This window comes from Mastigoproctus giganteus, chromosome 14 (genome assembly GCF_048544385.1).
Source record: "Mastigoproctus giganteus isolate SK-2022 chromosome 14, ASM4854438v1, whole genome shotgun sequence".
In the NCBI taxonomy this organism is placed as follows: domain Eukaryota; kingdom Metazoa; phylum Arthropoda; class Arachnida; order Uropygi; family Thelyphonidae; genus Mastigoproctus; species Mastigoproctus giganteus.
This window is the reverse complement of record NC_143588.1, coordinates 71732416-71754975: the sequence shown is the minus strand read 5'-3', so window position 1 is coordinate 71754975 and position 22560 is coordinate 71732416. Positions and strand designations below refer to the sequence as shown.

General features: G+C 37.1%; 1 protein-coding gene across 1 annotated transcript in view; it reads right to left on the bottom strand.

Annotated features, from left to right (window-relative positions):
• The window catches only part of Orc4 (origin recognition complex subunit 4), a 181814-nt gene that overhangs the window by 22126 nt on the left and 137128 nt on the right, over positions 1 to 22560 (bottom strand). Inside the window, exon 10 of the mRNA XM_090388705.1 lies at positions 21542 to 21637. Within this exon, the coding sequence (XP_090244831.1) occupies positions 21542 to 21637 (96 nt within the window). The remainder of the gene's footprint in view (positions 1 to 21541; positions 21638 to 22560) is intronic.

Genomic DNA, 22560 nt, shown 5'->3' with positions numbered 1-22560 from the left:
AATACTGCTCTTAATTGGAGCTGTAAAAACAGAGTACCAAGTGAATTTGTGTTATTCTCGCTGCCTTTATGCATACATGAGCAAAATAGTGATGGAAGTGATGTGCCACAATGCATATCTGTGTTCAAAATGCAACTAAGCTCTGTGCCATAATGCACATGAGAAGTCATTCTTAAGCAACCAATCAACAAGTGTTGTAAATATAAAGGCACATGAAATTAACAACTACAGGCACTCCCAGGCTTACATAATACTCAACTTACGATTCGACTTCATGTAAGTTTTTGCCGGCCGGCGCAAACTTAAAAAAATCATGGAAATGTATTTTGCATTCCGCAGGAATAAATGGAGGTATCATGAAAATATTGTACTGTGAACCCAATAACACATTGTTTTTTTTTGGTAATTCATTCCAAGACCTCAGAAGTTGAAATTTTCGCTATATAACTAAAGTTATTTATCTCTCTAAAAGGTCATTGTTATAATGGAAATTGCACTACACTTTCATCGTTGTCATATGTTCCGTTATAAGAATCAATTTTGAACGCCTTTGTTATATTTTTCTAAAACACATTTCTGGAGGTCACAACCATAAAACAATAAAAACAATTTGCACTTTCCGGTTTTATTGGGCTTTTCTGTTAGCACAATCAATTATAAATGGGTAGTAAACTCGATCTTATTGCATTTGCGATAATACCAATAAGTGGAATTCTGTTGGTTTTTAAGTTACAATATTATGGTGAAATGAGTTCCCCCTGCACTGAAATCTTCAATCACATAAAAAACAAATAAATTTTAAAAATCTTCTCTTCATTCCTATTTACTTATTACACTGGTGAAGGGAAAGCGACCAATGGAAAGTGCAAATGCTGGAAGTGCTATGAAACAAAACAAAATTGATTTAGAAATGAAGATGATTAATTAAAAAGTACGAAGCAGGACAAAGTTTGTCATCTACTGCATGGAATTAGGTCTCGCTGCTTCAACAGTGAATACTATTTTAAGTGACAGTGCGCTTATAAATGAAATGAACATGTTAAAAGGATCAGAGCATTTAAGATCAACAGTGATCACAAAACAGCATTTAGGTGCTATATTGAAGATGGAAAAGCTATTAATAATATGGATGGAAAATCAGATTCAGAGCAAGTGACCCTGAGTCCAAGGCCATTCAAGCAAAAGCAAGAAGTATTTATGAAGAAATTAAGGATAAGTACAGTGAACCCCAAGCCAAGTTTGTGGCAAACAATGGGTGGTTCAATAGGTTCAAGCAATTTGCTAGTTTTCAAAACATTACAAAAATATGCAGCGAAGTCACCAGTGCTGCATAAGCATTTAGGGAAATTCCGACTTATGTAGAGTTCCGTAGAACGCAATCCTTACGTAAGTCGGGGAGTGGCTGTACTGTACTGTACTGTACTGTACTGTACTGGCACACTGACTGAACATTTTTCAATAATGCTTGGCTTCTTTTTATAGACTTAGCACACAGTTTTATTTGTTCTTTGCTTTCATTGATGCTAGTTTATGTATATGAATAAACTTTGTATAAAATTTTAAGATTTGTTCTGATTTACAGCTCAACATAAAAGTAAGCATTCACTTTTAGCAATGAATTCCAAACTTTTCATTTTCAACCATTATGCGTGAATTTTCGGAATGCTGGGGACGTTGAAATGTTGATTTTTTTTTTCAATATTCCGAATGGCACGTTGAACAGGTTATCTCACATTTAAGTGGCAGCAAATGTGTTAAGTGGGGAAGATTCAGTCATAAAACACACCACAAATAATTTTAAGTGGTTGGTGTGACCAGTGTTTCTAGCTGATTTTAAGGCACCATTTCTCTATATAGCAATATTAAATACAGGAGAAATATTTAAAGCCTTAAATATAAACTGTAAATACATAAATATGCAAAAATATCATAAATAAAGTAAATGTTCAATAAAATGCAAGAAACCTTACTTTAAAATTATGGAACCTTATATGTATACTAAATATTTCTTTTTTTTTGTTTAAAACTATTTCATATTTGGATTACCAGAGAACAATCTCATCCACTCGTGTGTACTTATGTTCGTAAATTGTGTGTGTTCATTGGTCTTTTTGCCAGATGAAAACCCAGTTTCTAGGAGGAAAAAACCTTGCTATCCTTACTGCAGATCAATTAACTCAAGCCATGGTGTGAGAAACGTCCACAAAAGTTTGTGTTGTTGGTGGGATCCAAACCCACACCTTTTCCACATGGTGTGAGACAGATAGTGGTTATGCACTACCTGTGAAGATTCTAGAGTACAATGTCTGTAAATTGCATGTATTCTCTGGTCTGTTTGCCTGTTTGTTTGCAGGACAGCAAAAGCCTGGTATTCAGGATAAAAACTACACTACCCATGTCAAGACTACTAACTCTGCCAGGGTATGCCCATAAAACTTCCTCGTGTCACTAACCAAATTCAAACCCAGACAATCTCACACACAGATGTGTGGAAATTTGCCTTTAGCCATCAGATAGTTGATTGCTGGAACAAACTTCCATCTGTCATTTTGGAAGTTGATAGCTTAAATAAATTCAAGGAAGAACTAGACAAATCGATGGGTGAAATAGGAAGGATTTTTCTTTTGGCTGATGCTATATAAGCTTGTTTTCTTGCATCATATGCCTGTATTAATGCTAATAGTGGAAAGATTGTGATCATGACCACTGTGCTTCTGTCTTTGGGACACTGGCTCTCACTGAAGTAAATTTGAAGTATATTTTTGAAAATTATGAATTCTTTTGTTCCTTTTTAAGATTTGTTAAATTGGCTTATAGTCGCTGCCGGGCGATGCCCGGATGGTAGTAGTGACCTACCTCCTCGTGGTGGGGACGGTAACTTGTGGTGTGTGGTGTGATTGCCCATCCCCACCACAAGGCTGAATGGTCGATTAGTATTGTTTGTTTGATTTGAGTTGACCATTTGGTCTTTATATATCTGGTTTTTTACAACTGAGGTTGAGACTGATACATTAAATGAGAATTGGTTGCATATGGATGAAAATCCGGGTGGCAACCGAGATGGAAGCTCACTCAAATGAAATGAAATGTGCTTCTGTCTGTACGATACATCGATATGCCTACTCGGACTTGTCATAGAAACAGCTACCAGGGAGGAGGCAATTTCTATTTTGCAGAACCCAAGCATCACTTCAATCGGTTTAAAAGCAGAAGTGCACAAACGTAAGGGACCATCAATCATGTTGTTTGGCATTGATAAAACAATCAATCCCAAAGAACTAAAAAAAAGAATTATACTATAAAAATCTCCACCCCCACCTGAATGAGGAGCACATAGACCAGCATCTTATTCCAAAGTACTGTACCAAAACTAGTTCACATTCAATGGTAAACTGGATCGTCAAATTATCTCCAGACTCTTGGCACATTTTTACCCAACAAGAAAGTCTTTGTGGGCTGGGGTGGCCATCGGTTTAAAGAACATGTCCCAGTCCCGAAGTGCTTCAAATGCCTAAAGTTTGGACACACGTTGCATACGTGTAAACAACGGCAGTCAACCTGTGGTCATTGTGAATTCCGCACATGCCCTAACAAAGATCAATCTGCCATTTGTGCAAATTGTAAGAGCAAAAAGCTGCCACACAACCACTCCATCAAAGATCCAGCCTGTATCACCTATATCAAAGCCAAGAGTACTTACCAAAATAGAACTAACTATGGATAGACACCCCCACAAACAGAACATACCCCGAGATTAATTTTCTTCAAATTAACGCGCAACGTGCAAAAACAGTAGTTGACCAGCTCAAGAATAAAGCACAAGAATAAAAAAATTGACGTAATTCTTATACAGGAACCTTATACATATAATGGCAATATAATTGGATACCTCTCCTACTAGAGAATAATCCAGTGCACAACAGAAACTCCATGGGCTGCAATAGCAGTCAAAAATACTGAAATAACCATTACTAAGATAACATCCCTCTGCACTTCTATCAGTGCCTGTGCCGAACTTTCCACAGCCTTGGGAACCCTGTACATGCTTTTGGTCTATTCTAGACTGGGTGCCGACATAGATATTGTAACAAATCTTCTTCACACAGCTCTGGATACTCTCCCTGGCGCTAAAATTCTTGTCGCTATGGACGCTAACTGCCGTTCTCAACTTTGGCACAGTACCACACCTTACCGGACTGGGACATGTAACGGCGAGGCCCTTGGAAATTTCATCACAGCAGTAAACCTTCAGGTACTCACTTGGCCTGGAAATCTCCCTACCTTTAGCTCCACACTTTGGGAGAGTACAATAGACATCACTCTCTGGCCACCGCTTCAATAGCACCAAAATTTACCAAATGGAAAGTACAGGAATCCTGGACAACGTCCAACCATCAAGCCATTACCTTCTCCCTTAGTCGGACTGTTGACAGAGCTCCACCTATGCAGCAGGATATTGTTCACTTTTGCACGAAGAAAGCTAACTGGACTCTCTTTCAAGAAGCCCTCAACAGAAAACTATCTGAAGATACTCCTCTTATCACTCAGGATCCATCTGAACAATGCATTGCAACACCATGCACTGAATCCATCCCTAAAAGGAAGTCCTTTAGGAACGCAGCTCCTTGGTGGAACGCATAGCTGGATAATCTCAGAAAGCCTGTCCCCCATTCCAGAAAGGAATTCCAAAGAGCTCGAGCCACACTACCCCAGACAGAAGTGGATACAGCCAGGGAAGTTTATAGAATCTGTAGAAATACATATACTGAGACAATACAAAAAAGCAAAAGAGCCTCCTAGAAACAATTTGTCACTATTGCAGGAAATAATAACCCCTGGGGACTCGTGTACCGCATTGTCGTGAACAAGCTCCCCAGAGGGGAAACTTTGAATGCAACTACAAAACCTGATGGAACTACTACCATGACTTGGGAAGACTCAGTTGAGAATCTTTTAAACATGCTCTTTCCCAATCACAGTGACCCTCTGACATTCGACCCAAACAAAATTGTCACCATGAACAATGACTACTCCTCAGACTACGTTGAAGAACCATTCACAATGGATGAACTACAAACTGCCCTCCACAAGACTAAGGAAGGAAAGACTCCAAGGCCATGACCTACTGGAGGTAGATATCATTAAAAAATTTGCAGAGTACTACCCTCTGCGGCTGCTCACCACCTTCAATAGGTGCCTCGAGTATGGCGAGTTCCCTTCAACCTGGAAGAATGCTCACCTTAAATTAATCTTGAAAAGCCCAGACAAACCACCAGAAAACCCGAAATCGTACCGTCCGATAGTGCTCCTCCCTGTGCTAGCTAAATTATTGGAAAGACTGCTACTTTATAGACTCAACAGCCATTACACATAGCTGCAAACCTAGCTTCAATGACCCAATTCGGATTCAAGCAAGGAACCAGCACAGTAGACGCAATTCACCACCTGATCTCTACAGCTACAACCACAGATTTCAAGTACTCTATGGCAATAACCAATAACTTCGAGGGAGCTTTCGATAGGATATGGTGGCCCAGCATCCTTAGTAGGCTCCGTCAGATCAACACCCTAACCAGCTTATATAAAATCATACCTAACCTACAGAAAGATTACTGTTGCTACAAAGTTTCAGTGCTTCACCAGGCAAGTTTCACAGAGCTCTGTCCTGAGACCATTCTTCTGGTCCATTGTCCTGGACGAGTTCCTGGGGATGGACCTCGAGCAAGCCTCCTCTATGGCATTTGCTGATGACCTCATCTTGATAGTCCATGCTGAGACTAGGGCACAGCTAGAATCCAGATCCAACCATGCAATCAGAAAACTACAGGACTGGGCTGCTTTACATCACCTTTCCATTTCCGGAGAAAAGACCAAGTCAATCCTGTTGAATGGAACCTTGCAGATTTCAAGACCTCCAACAATCAAGATCGCAAACAGACCAATCAGGCTCTAATCTGAGATTAGATACCTCGGAATCTTGATAGACACAAAGCTAACATTTTTTCCCCACTTGCAGTATGTAGCCTCTAAGATAAGGAAGTACACAGCCATGATAACACGCATCAGCCAGGCAGACTGGGGGCTTGAACAGAGGGCCCTCTCTCTCTCTCTCTCTCATCTACAGAGTTATCTTCCTTCCCATAGTTATGGGGCAGCTGTGTGGTGTCACAGAGTTATCCTTGACAGAAATCGCAGAAAACTGGATTCTATCCAATGCTCTATGCTTTTAACCATCACAAGAGCTTGTTGCACAGTAAGTCCCCCGCTCTCCAGGTCCTGGCTGGCTGTTTGCCCCTCCACCTTGAAGTCATCAAGAGCAGACTACATCATAAACTCAGAAAAGGGATCCTTTGCACAGTCGCTGGCATTCAGCTTGATATGGCAAATTACCCAAAACACGAAAAGAGAAGGATGGCAGACAAACTGCGTGAAATATGGCAAGATCACTGGGATTCTACAACAAAAGGTGCTGTTACCAAAATATTTATTCCAACTGTATCACTGACATACCCAAAGCCTCCTCCTCCCTAGTTTGCTCCAGGTCTCCAAGTCGCCTTCCTGCTTACAGGGCATGGCCCATTTAGACATAAATTAACCATGCTTGGAATTGAAGAAAACCCATTCTATGTCTGTGACCATGAAGGAAACTGGAAACATGTCATGTACCTCTGTCTGCAGTATGACGACTACTGGACAAGATTATTCACAAAGATACAAGAAAATCACCGAAATTCTGAGCACCTTTTTCTCACGGAAGAAAACTTTTATATAGCTCTCACTGAATTCGCTCAAGATGTATTCCAGAGAAGGCATTCTACCCACTTGAGGCACACATTACCAATTCCAGGACAACCCAACTGATGACACTAACTCTTCGCACTTTTCTTTCTTTCTTTCTTTTTTTTTGCACCTGAATACCTTTGGGTTGGTCGGGTGCAGCTGAAATCTGGCTTGCCAGATGCAAAATGACAACATAGCACTCTCCTTTGCAGACCTCCATTGTTCTGCAAACTGTCTTCTTCCTTGGCAATGAGTGGGCTTCCAATGCCAGGGGTGATTCCCACTTCTCCTCACCTCTTTGCTCTCCTTCCTCATCCCCTCCTTGTTCCCACTTTGATTCCACTTCCCCACTCAATCTCACTTTTTTTTTTATTTATTTATTTATTTTTTTTGTATTTTTTTATTTTTTATATTTTATTATTTTTTTTTGTATTTTATTATTTTATTTATTTTTTTTTTTGTTCTCCGTCTGGAAGCTCAGGCTGTCCCTGACAGAGAGCAGCCAGAGTACTGTGGAAGTCTAGCTCACCTCCCAGTGGTGGTGGTGGGCAACGTGGAGTCCCACTAGGAGCCCTGTGGCTAAGAAGCCAGACACTACAGTACAACACACTACACTTTTTCTGGCTTTTACAGAGTTCTGTATACATCACAAGAGTACTGATGGCACAGATGTGGAAAACCACAGGTGGCACCTTACCCAAACACTATGCCACTATGTGCTTCTGTCTAGTGCACCACACTGCTGATATAAAATTTCCATCCATCCATCCATCCATATACTGTATTTACATTATTTACACTAACATCTTGTAATACCATCAATTTTCAAATAGCTCAAAACCACTAAATGTAGTATAAATCTAGTGCTAGCTGAATCCAGTACTGTGTCTTAATTTCATTGGAAACCAAATTGGACATTTTAGAATGTCCAATTTGGTTTCCAATGAAAAGTTTTCCTGACAGCTTTCCACCTTCACATTATTAGCACTAGCTGTCCCATGTGATCTCCCTGAGGTAGCAGTAGTAATAGAGGCATGTGATGCAAGAAAGCAAGTGTATGAGCTTACGTAGCATCACCAAAAAAAAACAATTTCACGGTTATTAAAAACAAAAAAAAAAAAAAAAGTTGGAACTACCTACACTATAAACTAATCACTCACTCAGGTACAAAATGCACATAAACAATACCTAAACTGAACCGAAAACAGCATTGTTGATCAGTGCTGCCAAGCATTGTGCAGTTAAAAGCAACTCCATCAGGAAACAGTTTATAAAACTTCTTTTTAGGAACAACATTTCCATAAACTTCAGCTAATTAGGCCTGAAATTGGGCACCTGCCTTTAAAATAACACTTCCAGGAGGGATTATGTATAAAGCATATATTTTTGTAATATGCAAGAAATGGTGCAGTGACCACTTTAACATAATTTACACTTACAGCATTGAATGACCAGTGTTTTAGAGCTATGGACACAGGAAACTAGTGGCAGTAAAAAACGTGCAGAAAATTAGCATAGAGATGTAAATTACCCATGGGCATAAAAAAATAACTTTTGGGTAATACACAGACAGCTTTCAAATTTTCTCCTCATCATAAATTGAATTTGCTTTGGCAGCATTTCCAATTTGGCTGGCAATTCAGCCATTTTCTCATTAATTATAGCATCAATTAAGTCTATTTATATCAAAGAACAGTCCTTTGAAGACAATCTCAGTTTAATTTCCCAAAGTTTACTTTTCACTGACAACTTGGTTCACAAGATGAATTGCTGAATAGTGCATGAAATATACTATATGGCATCTAATACTGATATCCAAAAGTTAAGCAACAAATCAAGTTTATCAGCAAGTCTATAATGAATGAAAAATCATTGCACATGTACAAAAAAAAAAAAAATGCATTAGATTTATTGAAGTAAAAAGTTATCTGAAATATGCAAAAATGGAGTCCAAATTTTTGTAATGTGTATTATGTACTTGTACATATAAATGGATTGAAGGAACTGAAAAATGAGAATTATTATATTAGATATTTTTTATTATAATACTTATTTTGAACAATGTAAGGCTAAGTAAGGTTTATTGAAGTCTTACTATTTTTCAGTTTACAAAAAAAGAATGAATCCAGAGTTTTGTTATTTTTTGCCATATTTTTTCAGATAAAAATTGTGTTGTAGCATTTATTTGTCTTTAACAGGTGCACAACAACTCGAGGATGGTCAACTCAGTGACAAATTATTTTGAAAAGAAAATTATATACATGTTTTCATTTAAAGTTATTATAATTTGTTAACTCGAATATATTAGTGCAATATGTTATTTATTAAGAACACACATGTTTATTAGAAGAGAATTTATTGCATAGTTAAGTATACATCTTTAAATTATTTTAATAATCCTGGAAAATAAAACTATAAAACCTTTACTTTTTTTAATTCATATTGTAGTTGTACGATATACCATAAAGATATTCTATAATATTTTGCCGATTATAGTTATTGATCTTATTTAAAATTCTGTGGTCAGCTTCTTCATAGCCTGTTCGTTTCCATGGACGTTCGAGGCTGGCAATAATTCTTTTGAAATTTATATTGTAAGTTATCTGAATTTTCCTTAATTTATCTATAAAACCACAAAGTAGGGTGAGCAATACTACAGCCAAAGGCTAACTGTAGTTTGCGATGGCAAGCTGCAGCAAAATTGTTTGTTCTATCGCTTCCACTTAATGTTCGTTGGTGGTAGATGACTCCCATCGACCGGTGCAATACCACCACTTTGCTTATCGGAGGCTTGAAGTGGTGAAACCCATGTTTAGTCTCTAGAGCAAAGTTTCCGGCATCCCACCCATACTTCTCTTTCAACCCATGCACGGTACTAAGTACTACAGGCTTTGATACCTTTCGTGTTTGGGGTTTCCATTAAAAAAATAAGAAAATTTAAAAAAATACGGACCAAATATTAGAGAGAAAAGTTGGTGCAGCTCTGCTACCATTGTTTCTGAGATGTCCTATATACATATCAGCATTAGTAGAAGCATAAAAGCTTATACAGCATAAGCCAAAAAAAACCCCTCCATTCATTCCAAATGACTGTCCAACTCAGCCTTAAATTTATTTAAGCTATCAACTTCCACAACAAAAGATGGAAGTCTGTTCCACCAATCAACTACCCGCTGGCTAAAGGCAAATTTCCGTACATCTATTCTACAACTGGCTTTCCTCAATTTGAATCTGTGTCCCCTCAGGTTCTGAATCTGAGCAAGAGAAAGAATCCCATCAGCATTCAGCTTCCTCACTCAACCCATTCAAGGCCTTATACACTTCAATCAGATCACCTTGCAGGTGCCTACCCTCCAGGCACTGCAATTTGCAGAACTTGAGACTTTCTTGGTAAGGGCACCGCTTTGTTCCCCTCACCAATCTTGTTGCCCTTCTTTGTACTCGTTTTAGCAACACTACATCTTTCCTAACATGAGGCCTCCAGACCTCTACAGAGTACTCTAGGTGTGGCCTGACCATTGCCTTGTATAATGGGATAATCGCCGCCCTGTCACTGCTAGCAAAATTCCTAGCAGGGATTATAATTGACAATACTCCATGACCTGCCCTAGCAGCCCCTCTGCACTGCTCAGCGAACTTCATATTTGACTGCACAATTACTCCCAGGTCTTTTTCACTTTCCACTTCCCTCAGTGTAGTACCACACAGTTGGTATGTTTCTCTTTTGGTTACTGCTACCCATATGCAATACTTTGTATTTGTCAATGTTAAACTTCAGTTGCCACTTTTCAGCCCATTTGCCCAACTTATCTAGATCCAGTTGGAATAGCATACTGTCTTTACTGTCGTTAACAACCCTGCCAACCTTTGTATCATCTGCAAACTTGGACATTAAACCTGATAAACCTTCATCAATATCATTGATAAATATATAAAACAACAATGGCCCAAAACTGAACCCTGGGGAACTCCACTAACAACGTTTGTCCACGGAGAGCAGTGTCCACTGATTACCACTCTGTCATCTCACATTCAACCATCCCTTTATCCATTGTAGCAACTTACCCGTAATGCCATACTTCTTCAATTTGTACAGCAGTCTTCCATGTGCAACAGTATAAAAAGCTTTCCTGAAATCCAGTATATGATATCAAAATTATTTTTGGCATTCAGTTGCTTTGTGACCATATCATAGTATCCAATCAAATTGGACAGACAAGACCTCCCTTTAACAAACCCATGTGTCTTAATTATTACTGCAGTCTTGTCTAGATGATCCTGCAATGCTTCTTTAACCAGTGATTCCATTATTTTTCCCACAACACAAGTAAACTAACAGGTCTATAGTTCCCTGTGTCATCTTTTGAACCCCGATTGTGAATTGGTGATAACATTTGCACACCTCCAGTCCATGGGGACCTACCCCAAGTAAGCTCTCCTAATTATGGCGAATGGTTTGCTTACTTCCTTTGCTGCCTCCTTTAATATAACTGGATAGATCCCATCCACCCCAGGTGCCTTTTTTATGTTTAACATCAACAATTTCTCCTCCACTTTGCTCTCAGTTATTACAAAATCACTTTAGCTCCCTGTTAGAGTTTGATAAACTTCTGGCACTCCCCTCATTGAATAACTCCTCATGTAGATGCAAAATACCCATTCAGTTTATCAGTTACGTGAGCATGATCATCAATAGACAACCCATCTATGTTAAGTGGTCCAATCTGATTCATCCCTTTCCTTCTAGCGTTTACATAAGTAAAGAACTCTTTGCTGATTTTCTTTGCATCCTTTGCCAAGGATTTCTTTAATCTGCCTTTGCCCGCCTAACCTCCTTTATGACTTGATTACAGACTAGTTTATATATGCCATAGGCTTCTTTGTTAACTGATACTTTATATGCATCCCATACATTTTTCTTCTCTGCCATGAGCCTCATTAGTTCATTTGACATCCATTTAGGCCTAAACCATGAACAGTATTTCTTAGTTGGAATGAAAAGCCTAGTAGCCTCCAAAATTAAGTCCCTGAAGGCTTCCCATTTAGAATTCACCATTGGTAACATCATCAGTTGATCCCACTGTACGGAATTTAAAAACTCTCTGAGACCCCTGTAGTCACCTTTAAGAAAGCAAAAGTCCTTCCTTTTAGCCTTGATGGTAGTTACATTCTTAAGTAATTCCCACATCAGTATACGCTGTGATCACTGTCGCCCAGTGATTCCTTTATCTGCAAATTCTTAATGCATGAATAATCACTGCTGATAATCAGATCAAGAGTATTACTCACTCTAGTTGCCTCTTGAACATGTTGCTGAAGAAAATGGCCATCCAATAAATCCACAAAAGTCTTGCTAGTGTGCAAGTATCCAATCTACAAGTTCCAGTCAATATCTGGAAAGTGGTCCCTTCCTGGATCTGCCACACCAAACAAACTCAACATTGCGTTGTCCACCAACATCAATTGGATGCACTTCCTTAGATTTTATGTGTTTCTTAACTAACAGCATAACCCCTCCTTCTTTCCTCTTCTGCCTATCCTGTACACACTTTACTCGCCAAATTCCAATTCTGTAATGCTTATATCTGTGTGACACCACGTCTCTGATATCCCAACAATATCTGCCTTTGATGTCTTGACTTGTTCATCAAATTTATTAACTATACTCCTAGCATTGGTGTACATGCAAGTAAGTATGTACCTGTTTCTGCTCTTAGTTACCCTAACACAGCCCATGTATTTATTTATTCCACTATAACTCTCAGCAGTCATGTAAATCTCCATTACCTTGCTTTCCAGGCTGCTGCTCATTCTAATAGAAGCAGTGCAAGAATCACTTTTGCCTATGCCTGCAGCCACTGTTAACCTTTTGGTCTCTGTATCCCCCCAACCCACCTAACACTGCCTTAATAGCATCGGCAAATATTCTTGCACCCTTTCTATTTAAGTGTACCCCATCCCTGTAGAAGTAGCCTCTCTGTCAGCAAGCACAAATCAGGCTGAAAAAAATTCTACCCCTTGAGCCTTGCACAATCTCTCCAGGGCCGAATTGATCAACAAGGCTCTCATTATATACTCCCCCCCTATCGTGTCTCCTACACTTTCATATTCAAACCTAACTCGCAATGTTTTTTCAATATTGACCTGTACTTGTTGAGTAAATCTGCAGATCTCTTACTCTTAATGTCATTGGTTCCAATGTATACAACAATATCACCTTTTGTGCCCTTAAATGATGATAGTTGCTCTACAACATCATCAACTATTGGCCCCTGGCAGACATACCCTGGTCCTGTTCCACCTATCATTGGTAAACCATTCTAAAATTGGTTCAAATTCTTCTGGTAAATAATTTTCTACACTAGTAATTGCATGAATAATGTCTTCTTGGGGAACAAATGCAAGAGATGAGATCATTTTTGAATGTAATGCAAAGTCGACATCTGTATTGTATCTTCCTGGAAGATGACATGATGTCAAGTATTTCTGAAGATTTTTAATTAAGTGAAATAAGCAACTGTTAATTTTTACTTCTGGAAACACTGCATGAATAGCTTCATGGATTGCAAGTTCGTAATCCACATTTATGCTCACTGGATTCAGTTGAGGCCAAAGTTCGTGTATCATGTTAAATAATTTTATATATGTTTCAGCTCTTTTATCTGGCAGCAAACAAAACAATATAAGAATCATGACAAATCAGAGCAAAAAAAATGTGCCATCCATAAATAATTCCTTCATATGTTCACTCCAGTGCAGTGTTATTCTCAAATACTAGTATGCACTGCAGGCAGACTGGTCTCATCCTGAATCTGCCAGAAGAAAATGCTCAAAATTTGTCGGACTGTATTCATACCTCCTCGGGTATAATTATTGCCTTGCAAGATTCTGGATTGGCTGGCGCTCTTATTAAAGTTTTAGGATTGTTAAAAAAATTCAAAAGGTGTATACTTAACTATGCAATAAATTCTCCTCTAATAAATATGTGTGTTCTTAATAAATAACATATTGCACTAATATATTTGACTTAACAAATTTGCATTAATAAATTTATAATAACCTAAATGAAAACGTGTATAACTTTTCCAAATAATTTTTGTCACTGAATTTACTGTCGCCAAGTTGAAAATATCCGTCTTTAACTTTGCACTTAACTTTTGCTGCACGATCATGAAGAGGGTTGTTCTCACAAAAATATTCAAGTGCTTGGTCAACTTTCTCAAGAGCTTCCTTTAATTCTTTAATATTCAAATCCTCATAACTGTGGGGACTCAGATATTGGGGACCCGCTGTAGTGTTGACTGTCAAGCAGCACCTGGGGGTCCCTCCCAATTCTGCATCGTATACTCTGATGCAGTACAAACTCTGTAAAGGCTAGAGATAGTGAGTTTTAATGTAGTCTGCATAGTGTTGGTCATTTAGCCACGTGGCCCCAATAGTTCATATCCATCATTTTTCCCAAAGCACAGACTGTCGTGTACACATACTCGTGCAAGCCTTTGCCCATAACCAAGACCACTGAGGCTCAGCTAGCCATTTCACACACTTGGACATTCATCCACACATAGAATGGAGAGGCAGATGGGGGGAGAGGGCGATTTCACTTTTCCATCAGAGATGCACATAGACACAAGCCCTCAATCATGTCTGGCAACACAGACATGATGGAGAGCCTCAACCAGGTTAGGCTAACATTTTCCACTAGACATATACATGTTCTCAATCACACCCAGCAGCACAGATGCGATGGAGAGCTTCAACCACGGTTGACTGACATACAGACAGTGTCTTTACATAATTATACTTGCAGTCCTTTGCCCATAAAAACTGTAAAAAGGAGTCAACTTATATGGCAAATATATGATTAAAAACAAATTTTTAAGGCAAAAAGAAGTTAACTTATAGAGCCACATGATTTTTTATATGCCAGTGATATGTCAATTTCATCACAAACATTTTAAAAATGCCAAGGTTTCTCTGAAGCAGAGGGGAAATCATTAAGAATGGATGGAAAATCGTGTCTCTAAAAGTTGACTTCTACTTTTTGCCTTGAAAATTTGTTCTTAATCATATATCTTCCATACAAGTTGACTCGTTTTACCTTTGTATATTGCATAATGGTGATTACACTAAAATTTTACTGTGATCACCACTATGCAAGATACAAAGAACCAATCTCTATTCTTAACTCTTCTCTTTATGCTCTTAAAAGAAAGACAAGAACTTGTTTTGCTCTTTCTTTTAAGAGTTTAAATTGTGACATTTTACTTACTACACCGCAGAGTAAACTACAAAGAAAGCAGTAACCATATACATTACTTCCTTAAGTAGAAAGTCATGAAATCAAACCTATAGACTTAGGCACCACAACATCACCCTTATTGATTATATGTGTACATGGAAAGTTTTGATTATGAAACATTCCTTGTTTGCTGTTTAGTACTGTACTGCAAATTGGTTTCTCTGTAAACAATACCCCATATGGAAGGTTATTTGTTATAAAAAATTGAAAGTCTCCAAAATTTACTTTGAGATCCTGTAAACATAACTCCTAGAAAAAATTTCATGCATATGAACTAGTTTCAAATGATGAAGAAGGTAAACAATTTTTGGGTTTCAAAAGGTGAAAAACAACATATATTTGTGTAAAATATATATGTAATGAATTGTAATTATACTAGCATTATTCATCTATCCCTAAGCACATGCCTTTAATTAAGCTTGGGATTTTATACTTGGCATATGTCAAAATTCATTTTAGACAATATTTTCATGCTTCAAACATCAACTTACACACTGGAATATACAGTAATTCAACCACGATGTGAAAAAAAGTTCCTTCTGACACAGGGTACTCTAAATTCTGGCTAGCAATGGGAAATTAATTCATGCCCTTTCCACATAGCGAGAAGTACAGAAGTGGTATCTGTGAGGACATTTGAGAAATGAAAATAGTCTGAATTCGACCAGAGGCAGTAAGATGGCTAAATGTCAACTGCATTCAGTATAGCAAGTTAATTAAAAAAAAAACAGATGCTCAAATTTTAGAAGGCCATACTAGAAAACTTATTATAGAACAACCTGACATGGTTGTCATAAGTGCAACACATCATCAACATAAACAGTATATAATGTGGATTGACTTGCTTCAATTCAGTGCTTCCTACAGTTTTTTTTTTTTTTTTTAATTTATTTTCTAATCACTAAAATATTTAAATCATTTTACATCAGCATATGAAAAAAGCTGTCATATTAAGGCAACCCAAGAACCAACTCATCTGTCCACGTGCAATATATCCATAAATTTCATCTGTTCTCTGGTCAATTTGCCTATTTTGCTAGACAAAAAAAAAAAAAAAAAAAAAGTTTCCAGTGGGGAAGGGGGACCTGGCTATCCATACCTAAGATTAATTAACTCAGCCACATTGTGGAAAGAAAAAAAATTTGCTTGTGTTAACTAACAAGATTTGAACCCAGGCATTTTCCACTGTGTGGAGATGGTTGTGCTTATATGCACTGTGCTATCCACAAGGATTTCCAATTAGTGCTTCCAACAATATACATCTCTTTAACCCCATTATATAAAATTTGAACAGGTGCATATAATGTCCCATCTCAGATAACAGACTGAGGTTACAAGCTTGTCACGACTCAAGACTCTGTCTACAAAACTGATACTTAGCAGAACTGGTTTTTGCCATTCTGAAAGAGGAAATTTTCATATCCCTTGTAACATCATAATAAGATAGCTAGAAAGTTAATGAATGTGCATTGTAAGCAAATATTAAAATAATTGGTCACACACTCTTTCATATCTCTGGGATAGAGGTGGGGTGGTCTGGTGTCTTTGAAAAGATACAGGGGCAAGGACCAGATTCTTGCTCTACTTTAAACTTTCTTGTTCATTTACATAGTGGCTTGGAAAATACAATGGAGCCTACTATGGATCATTATAATGCTATTACAGTTACAGCTGGAAGGCCAACACCTTGGGACTTGGAAAAATGAGAAATTACTGATGAGTGATCTAGAAAATGCTAAAACTAATCAACTATTTATCTGGAAAATTCCTGAGGAAGGGAAAGCACTGCCATTAAAAATTACATGGCATGTATTAGGAATAGAGACAACATAAAAAGCCAGCCTCTCACATGTTTGCATGCTAATACTAAATGTATAGTTAATTTTGAAATACTGGTTGGAGGGGAGAAAAAAAAACACAATGAATGCTGATATAAGAGAGCTATCAGAAACAGGGTGCTATCTAATATACTAGATGAAATTTTGAATATGGTAAGTACAATACATACGAGAGAGAGAGAGAGAAAGAGAGAGAGAGAGAGAGAGAGAGAGAGAGAGAGAGAGAGAGAGAGAGATAATGTATGCATGAAGCATCAAGAGATAAATGATTCTTCATGATCTTATGATCATCAAGAAGAGTACAAAAGAAATAGCATATTTAAATGGGCAAATTCTTTGGTAAATTTTGATGGTATTACAACTTCAAATAGTATGCAATTCCATAGTATAGACCATAGCATAACATTTTTGAAGATGCATCGTTGTATTATAATTAAATTTGTACTGAATAAATTAAATGATTTGGAAAAGCCTCCTTATCTATAACTTACCTCTATATTCACTTTTTAATAGATGTCTTAGTTTTATTATTATTTCATTCCTTTCCATGCATTCACTTAAACTCAGCAGTAATACAGAATCATTTAATTCATATAGCTAGATTAGAAGCTTTGTTATAAGTCCTCTTAGCTCTTAGTGTTCTGTATTGAATATATGTTGTAATATTTTTGTCATTTTCACTTTAATGCTTATAAATTTATTTAATTTTTTTTAATTTTTAGAATAACACTGAATCAGAGTGGAACAACAAAACAGAGTAGGGACATACTATGGACCTAATGAATGCACTGAACATAATGATTACACTCAATACAAAAAAAAAAAAAAAAAAAAGCAGCGTGTGTACCCTTGTATGCACGAAAGATGTTTTATTTTATGTGAAAACATCTATGGCGGCACTGGAGTAAAACCGTTTAAATTTTTGAATGGTTTGATTGAAACTTACGCTGCTTAGAAGGTTGATGTTGATCAAAATCTTGAGAAGCAGATTTTATTAAAGTCTGTATTTTATTCTTGCATAATATTACTACCCACTGCTTATTCTACCAAATCAACGTTAATGACTGAGTTGGTGTCATTTAGGAAGTAACAACATTTCCATATCTTAGAATGAACTTACTCTACTGAATCAACTACTTACTCTACCAAATCAATGTTAGTGACTGAGTTAGCATTGTTAGCAGCATTTAGAAAGTGATGTCATTTGTGTCATTTAAAATCTAACAGCCACCAAATAGGAAATGATGTCAATTGTGCCATTTCTGTAAAAAAATTTCGTTAACAATCAATTGGATCATTTTTGTTACCAATCGATTTTACTCTAGTGCCGCCATAGATGTTTTCACATCAAAACGTGCAATTGAAGTGAGCAAGCAAATCAGAATATCTTATTTTGTACTAAAATATAGTATAATATTTTTATTATTTTTACTGTAATATTTGGAAAATTTATTCTTGAATATTTTTTTAACTTATAACTATGATTAATAAAGGAGCATCCAAAAATAATATGGCACATGAATCAGCCATGACTTAGACTGGAAATGATATGGAAAATGTAGTGCGGCCAACTACGTTCCAAGTTCAGCCTTAAACCATCTTCCCATGCTTCATTCAACCCTTACTATTGATTTGTCATTTTTATAAAAACTTTTTCTTCCCCTTAAAAGATTATTCTTTATGACATATTTAAAGTTAGAGTGAGCAGATTTACAGGAGTATGCAAAAATAATACAGCTCATGAATCAGTCATGACTTAGACTGGAAATGATAAGGGAAAAGAAAACAGCACCAAATAACAATGAATAAAATCTGTTACTGATTCCATTTTACTGCCTCCATTTGAAATTTAATATATAAAACTTCAAGCTGATTTCAATAACTTCAAATTCTGCTTTTGAATGATGTTTTGGAGGTTACTTTGATTGGCTGTCTAAGTTCCCAATCTGTAACCTGCACGTATATCTCTGGTCAATTTAGAAGTATCTTTTTCTTTTCCGTCTATTGTCCTCCTCAAGATGAATTGGATGAATTTTGAAAGGTGAATCAAGATGAATTTTGAAAGGTATCTAACAAAAGGTATCTATCAAAAGGAAGTTACCTTTTTTTTAGTACTTCCTCAAAATCTAAACAAACTGTGAATTGGATTCTAGGCTTTTCCCCAAGAATATATATAAACTTGCTATCTCCTTATAACGCTTACACATTGGTTGGTTGGTCTTCTCATAGATATAGGCCTTTCACAGTGGTTACCAAGTGTTTTTCATGTCTTGGTTACAGACACACTAATGCCTCCTGTTCTCAGGATGTTCTATCTTGCAGTCACTGTGCCTGTACTGGACACGTCTTGAGGACTGTCCCAATAAAGAACAGTAAAATTTAAAGATTGTAAAATTTAAAACAGTAAAAAAATAAAATAAAAATAAATAAATAAGCAATCAATAATGATGAACACGGCAAGCATAAGTGAGATACGGAGTAACAAGCTTAAAAATAGGAATGATTATATGACCGAAGTTTCAATGAAGGGGACATACATTTCACCATAATAATAAAAACCCACAGAATTCCAGCCATTGGTATTATTGCAAATGCAATAAGATAGAGTTTACTACCCATTTATAATAAATTGCACTAACAGAAAAGCCCAATAAACCGGAAACTGCAAATTGTTTTTGTTTTATGACAGTGACCACCAGAAATGTGCTTTAGTAAAATGTGAGCATGTTGGGCTTGTGTTTCCGCCTTACCCTGTGAAGTTCTTTACAGAAAATTTCATTTTGACAGTTATCATGGTGCCGACTAAGAGAATAAGTGACAGCGGTACTAGTAAATTTTCCTAGAAAAGGAAAGAGATCAATCTGGATCAGAAAATTAAAATAATAAGGATGTATTAAAATGGTCAAACTAAGCATCACATGCATTTTAGATTTGTCAGTGCCAACGGTGAGCACAATAATAAAGGACAAAGACAGAATACGAGAAGTGGTAAAGGGTCGGGCACCAATGAAGTCAACTATAATAACCAAGGCTACAAAATACATATCAGTTTTTACAGTAAAATAACATGCATTTTTTCTTTCTTTTATGTTTTCTTTTCTTATGTGTCACTCTGATTATTTCATTGTCCCCAGATAAAGTTTTTAATTGAATTAATTAACAATATATAACTAATATATAAAAAATATATAAATAATTAATTGAAAAATATATAATTATTTTTCTTCATTCTTCTGAGGATATTATGTGGTTTTTGTAATTTTGGCATATCAGGGATATAGTAGCAATATTTTATTAGTCATTCCCGAGTTATGTAAAATTCAACTTACGTAACAAGTCCTGGAACATATCTCTTATGTATGTCGGGGTCTTACTATATTTCTCAGAGTAAAACTTGTATGATGGTCTTCAAAGGCACCCTTTTGTCAACTCGTCCTCCTCTCATAAAAATTAATGGTAAATCATTGGATTACTGATTGATAATCACTTTACCTTTCTTATACAGAAAAAAAAATTTTTTTTTTCCATATAATTATTTGTGTAAATATTTGTTTAATTCTGTATATCTTTGTATATTTGTTTAATTCTGTATATCTTTGTATATTTTTTATCTGTATAATTTTGCATATTCTGCATTTGTAGAACTCTGCAAATTTTCTGTATAACTATTTGTTTAAAGATGCATAACTTTCTGTATAATTCCTTCTCTTGCAAACACTTGAGTGGTTAACTATTTCAGGTTATCTATCTCTAATTGGTTCCCCTAATTTTTGAAGAAAGTCTAATTCTAAACAAAATTTCCTTCATGTTTACTTTGTTATTATACCTACAGGCATCTCCTCTATCACCACAGCATAACACAGCAGAGTTGAACTGATGTTCCAGGTGCTGCCATTCATTAGACACATATACTATAAAAAAAAAAAAAGGAGAATGTGACAGTATTTGTAATTGGTTGCCATTTATGCAGGTTAATTCCAGGATGCAGCAGTGCCTGTATTTTAGGGAGTGCCTGAGCAGGTAAGAAACAATTACAAAATTTCAGATGGTTGTATTTGAGGATTAGTGTGAGATCAGACCTCAAGTTGTTGTTATTTGGTTTTAAGGAGCATTAGCAACTAAGGCCATATTGCTCTGGTGCGGTGGTCATTCCTTGACCTTTCCGCATGTTCCGTACTTGGCGGTGACGAGCTCGAACCTCGGTCTAATCAAGAAGCGTGTGCTACGCACTGGTGCTCCTTCCCACCTGGCTACGGAGGCACCCAGACCTCAAGTATGGTAGAGGGTTGTGCCACTGACAGAAATCCCAGGTGTTCAGGGCATTTATCACTCCTGTGAACATTTTCACCATAGTCATTAAATGCTTGACGTCAATTAACTTTGAGAGCCTGGGTACATTTAGCTGCACGGCTATGTCAGTGGTTCTCAACTGAGGGGGTCAGCAATGCTTATTTGTAGCCCATTTCAGGGTCCAGTATTCACATTCAAACACTGGTTTTTGAATGTGAAGGCCAAGCAGATGTCCAAATATAATAGACATTATATTTAATATAATATATAATACAATATCAAATATAACAGATGTAATAAACCTCTAAAGGATTAAAATTGAACCACTTACCCCGATAAACTAACTCAAAGTTAAATGGTTCTCCTTCATAAATAATAGTCAGATGCATCATTGCTATGATCAAAGACATTTCAAGTATAGAAAGTCCTATAAAAAATAAACAAAATTTAAGTCACAATTTTCATAAATTAAATTAATTAATGAAATTAAATTAAGCTACAGGTGATCCACAAATCATACTGCAATTGAAAGTGCAGATACCTATTATAAGGTATGTTCGTGTCAGACGGCACCTGGGATTTCTCCCATCTCCGCGTGTGTTCGCTTTATCGAGGACAGTGCACTGTCAAGCCAGAGACTTGAAAGTGTGTGGGCCATGTCTGTGCAGTGTGATGTGTTGTGCCCATTGTTTGGCTGGCTTATTGGCAGCCAGGCCCCTAATGGAGCTCGGCATTCCCCATACCTCGCCACATGGAGGCTAGCCAGGTGTGTCCAGTATCACAAGTTGCTCTGGCAGGTCCTGCCACCTAGTTTCCTGGGATTTCAGTAGCTAGGGCTTATGAAAAAATAATAAAATAAAAAATAATAATAAATTAAAAAATAAAAAATAATAATAAAATAAAAAAATAAAAATTTCACACATTTGACATAAATGCTTAACGAGATTGCTGTTAGGAAACCGCTGGTTGGGGTTGAATGCTAGAGAAATGTGTTAAAAGGCCTAATAAGTTGGGCAAAATTTTGATGTTTTTAAATTTAGACGTGTGGGCTATACACTAGATGAAAGATAATAGTGGGAGGGAGGGGAGGCTGAAGATGAGGGGGGTAGAAGTAGAAGTAAGGGGCATAGGCATGCCACACTGCCTGCTAGGCAGTGTGGCATGCCTATGCCACACCAGAGGGAAGTTTGGATGGCAGGTGGGGGAGATGCCAAAAAGTTACTTCCCCCTGCCAGGGATAAGGGTTAGAAGAAGGCTGGGCTAGGTGTCCAGCCTGGGTCGTCTGCAAAGGCCTGCACTTGGACATCCCCCCCCAGATCCATGACCAGAAATTCATCCAGCACATAGTTC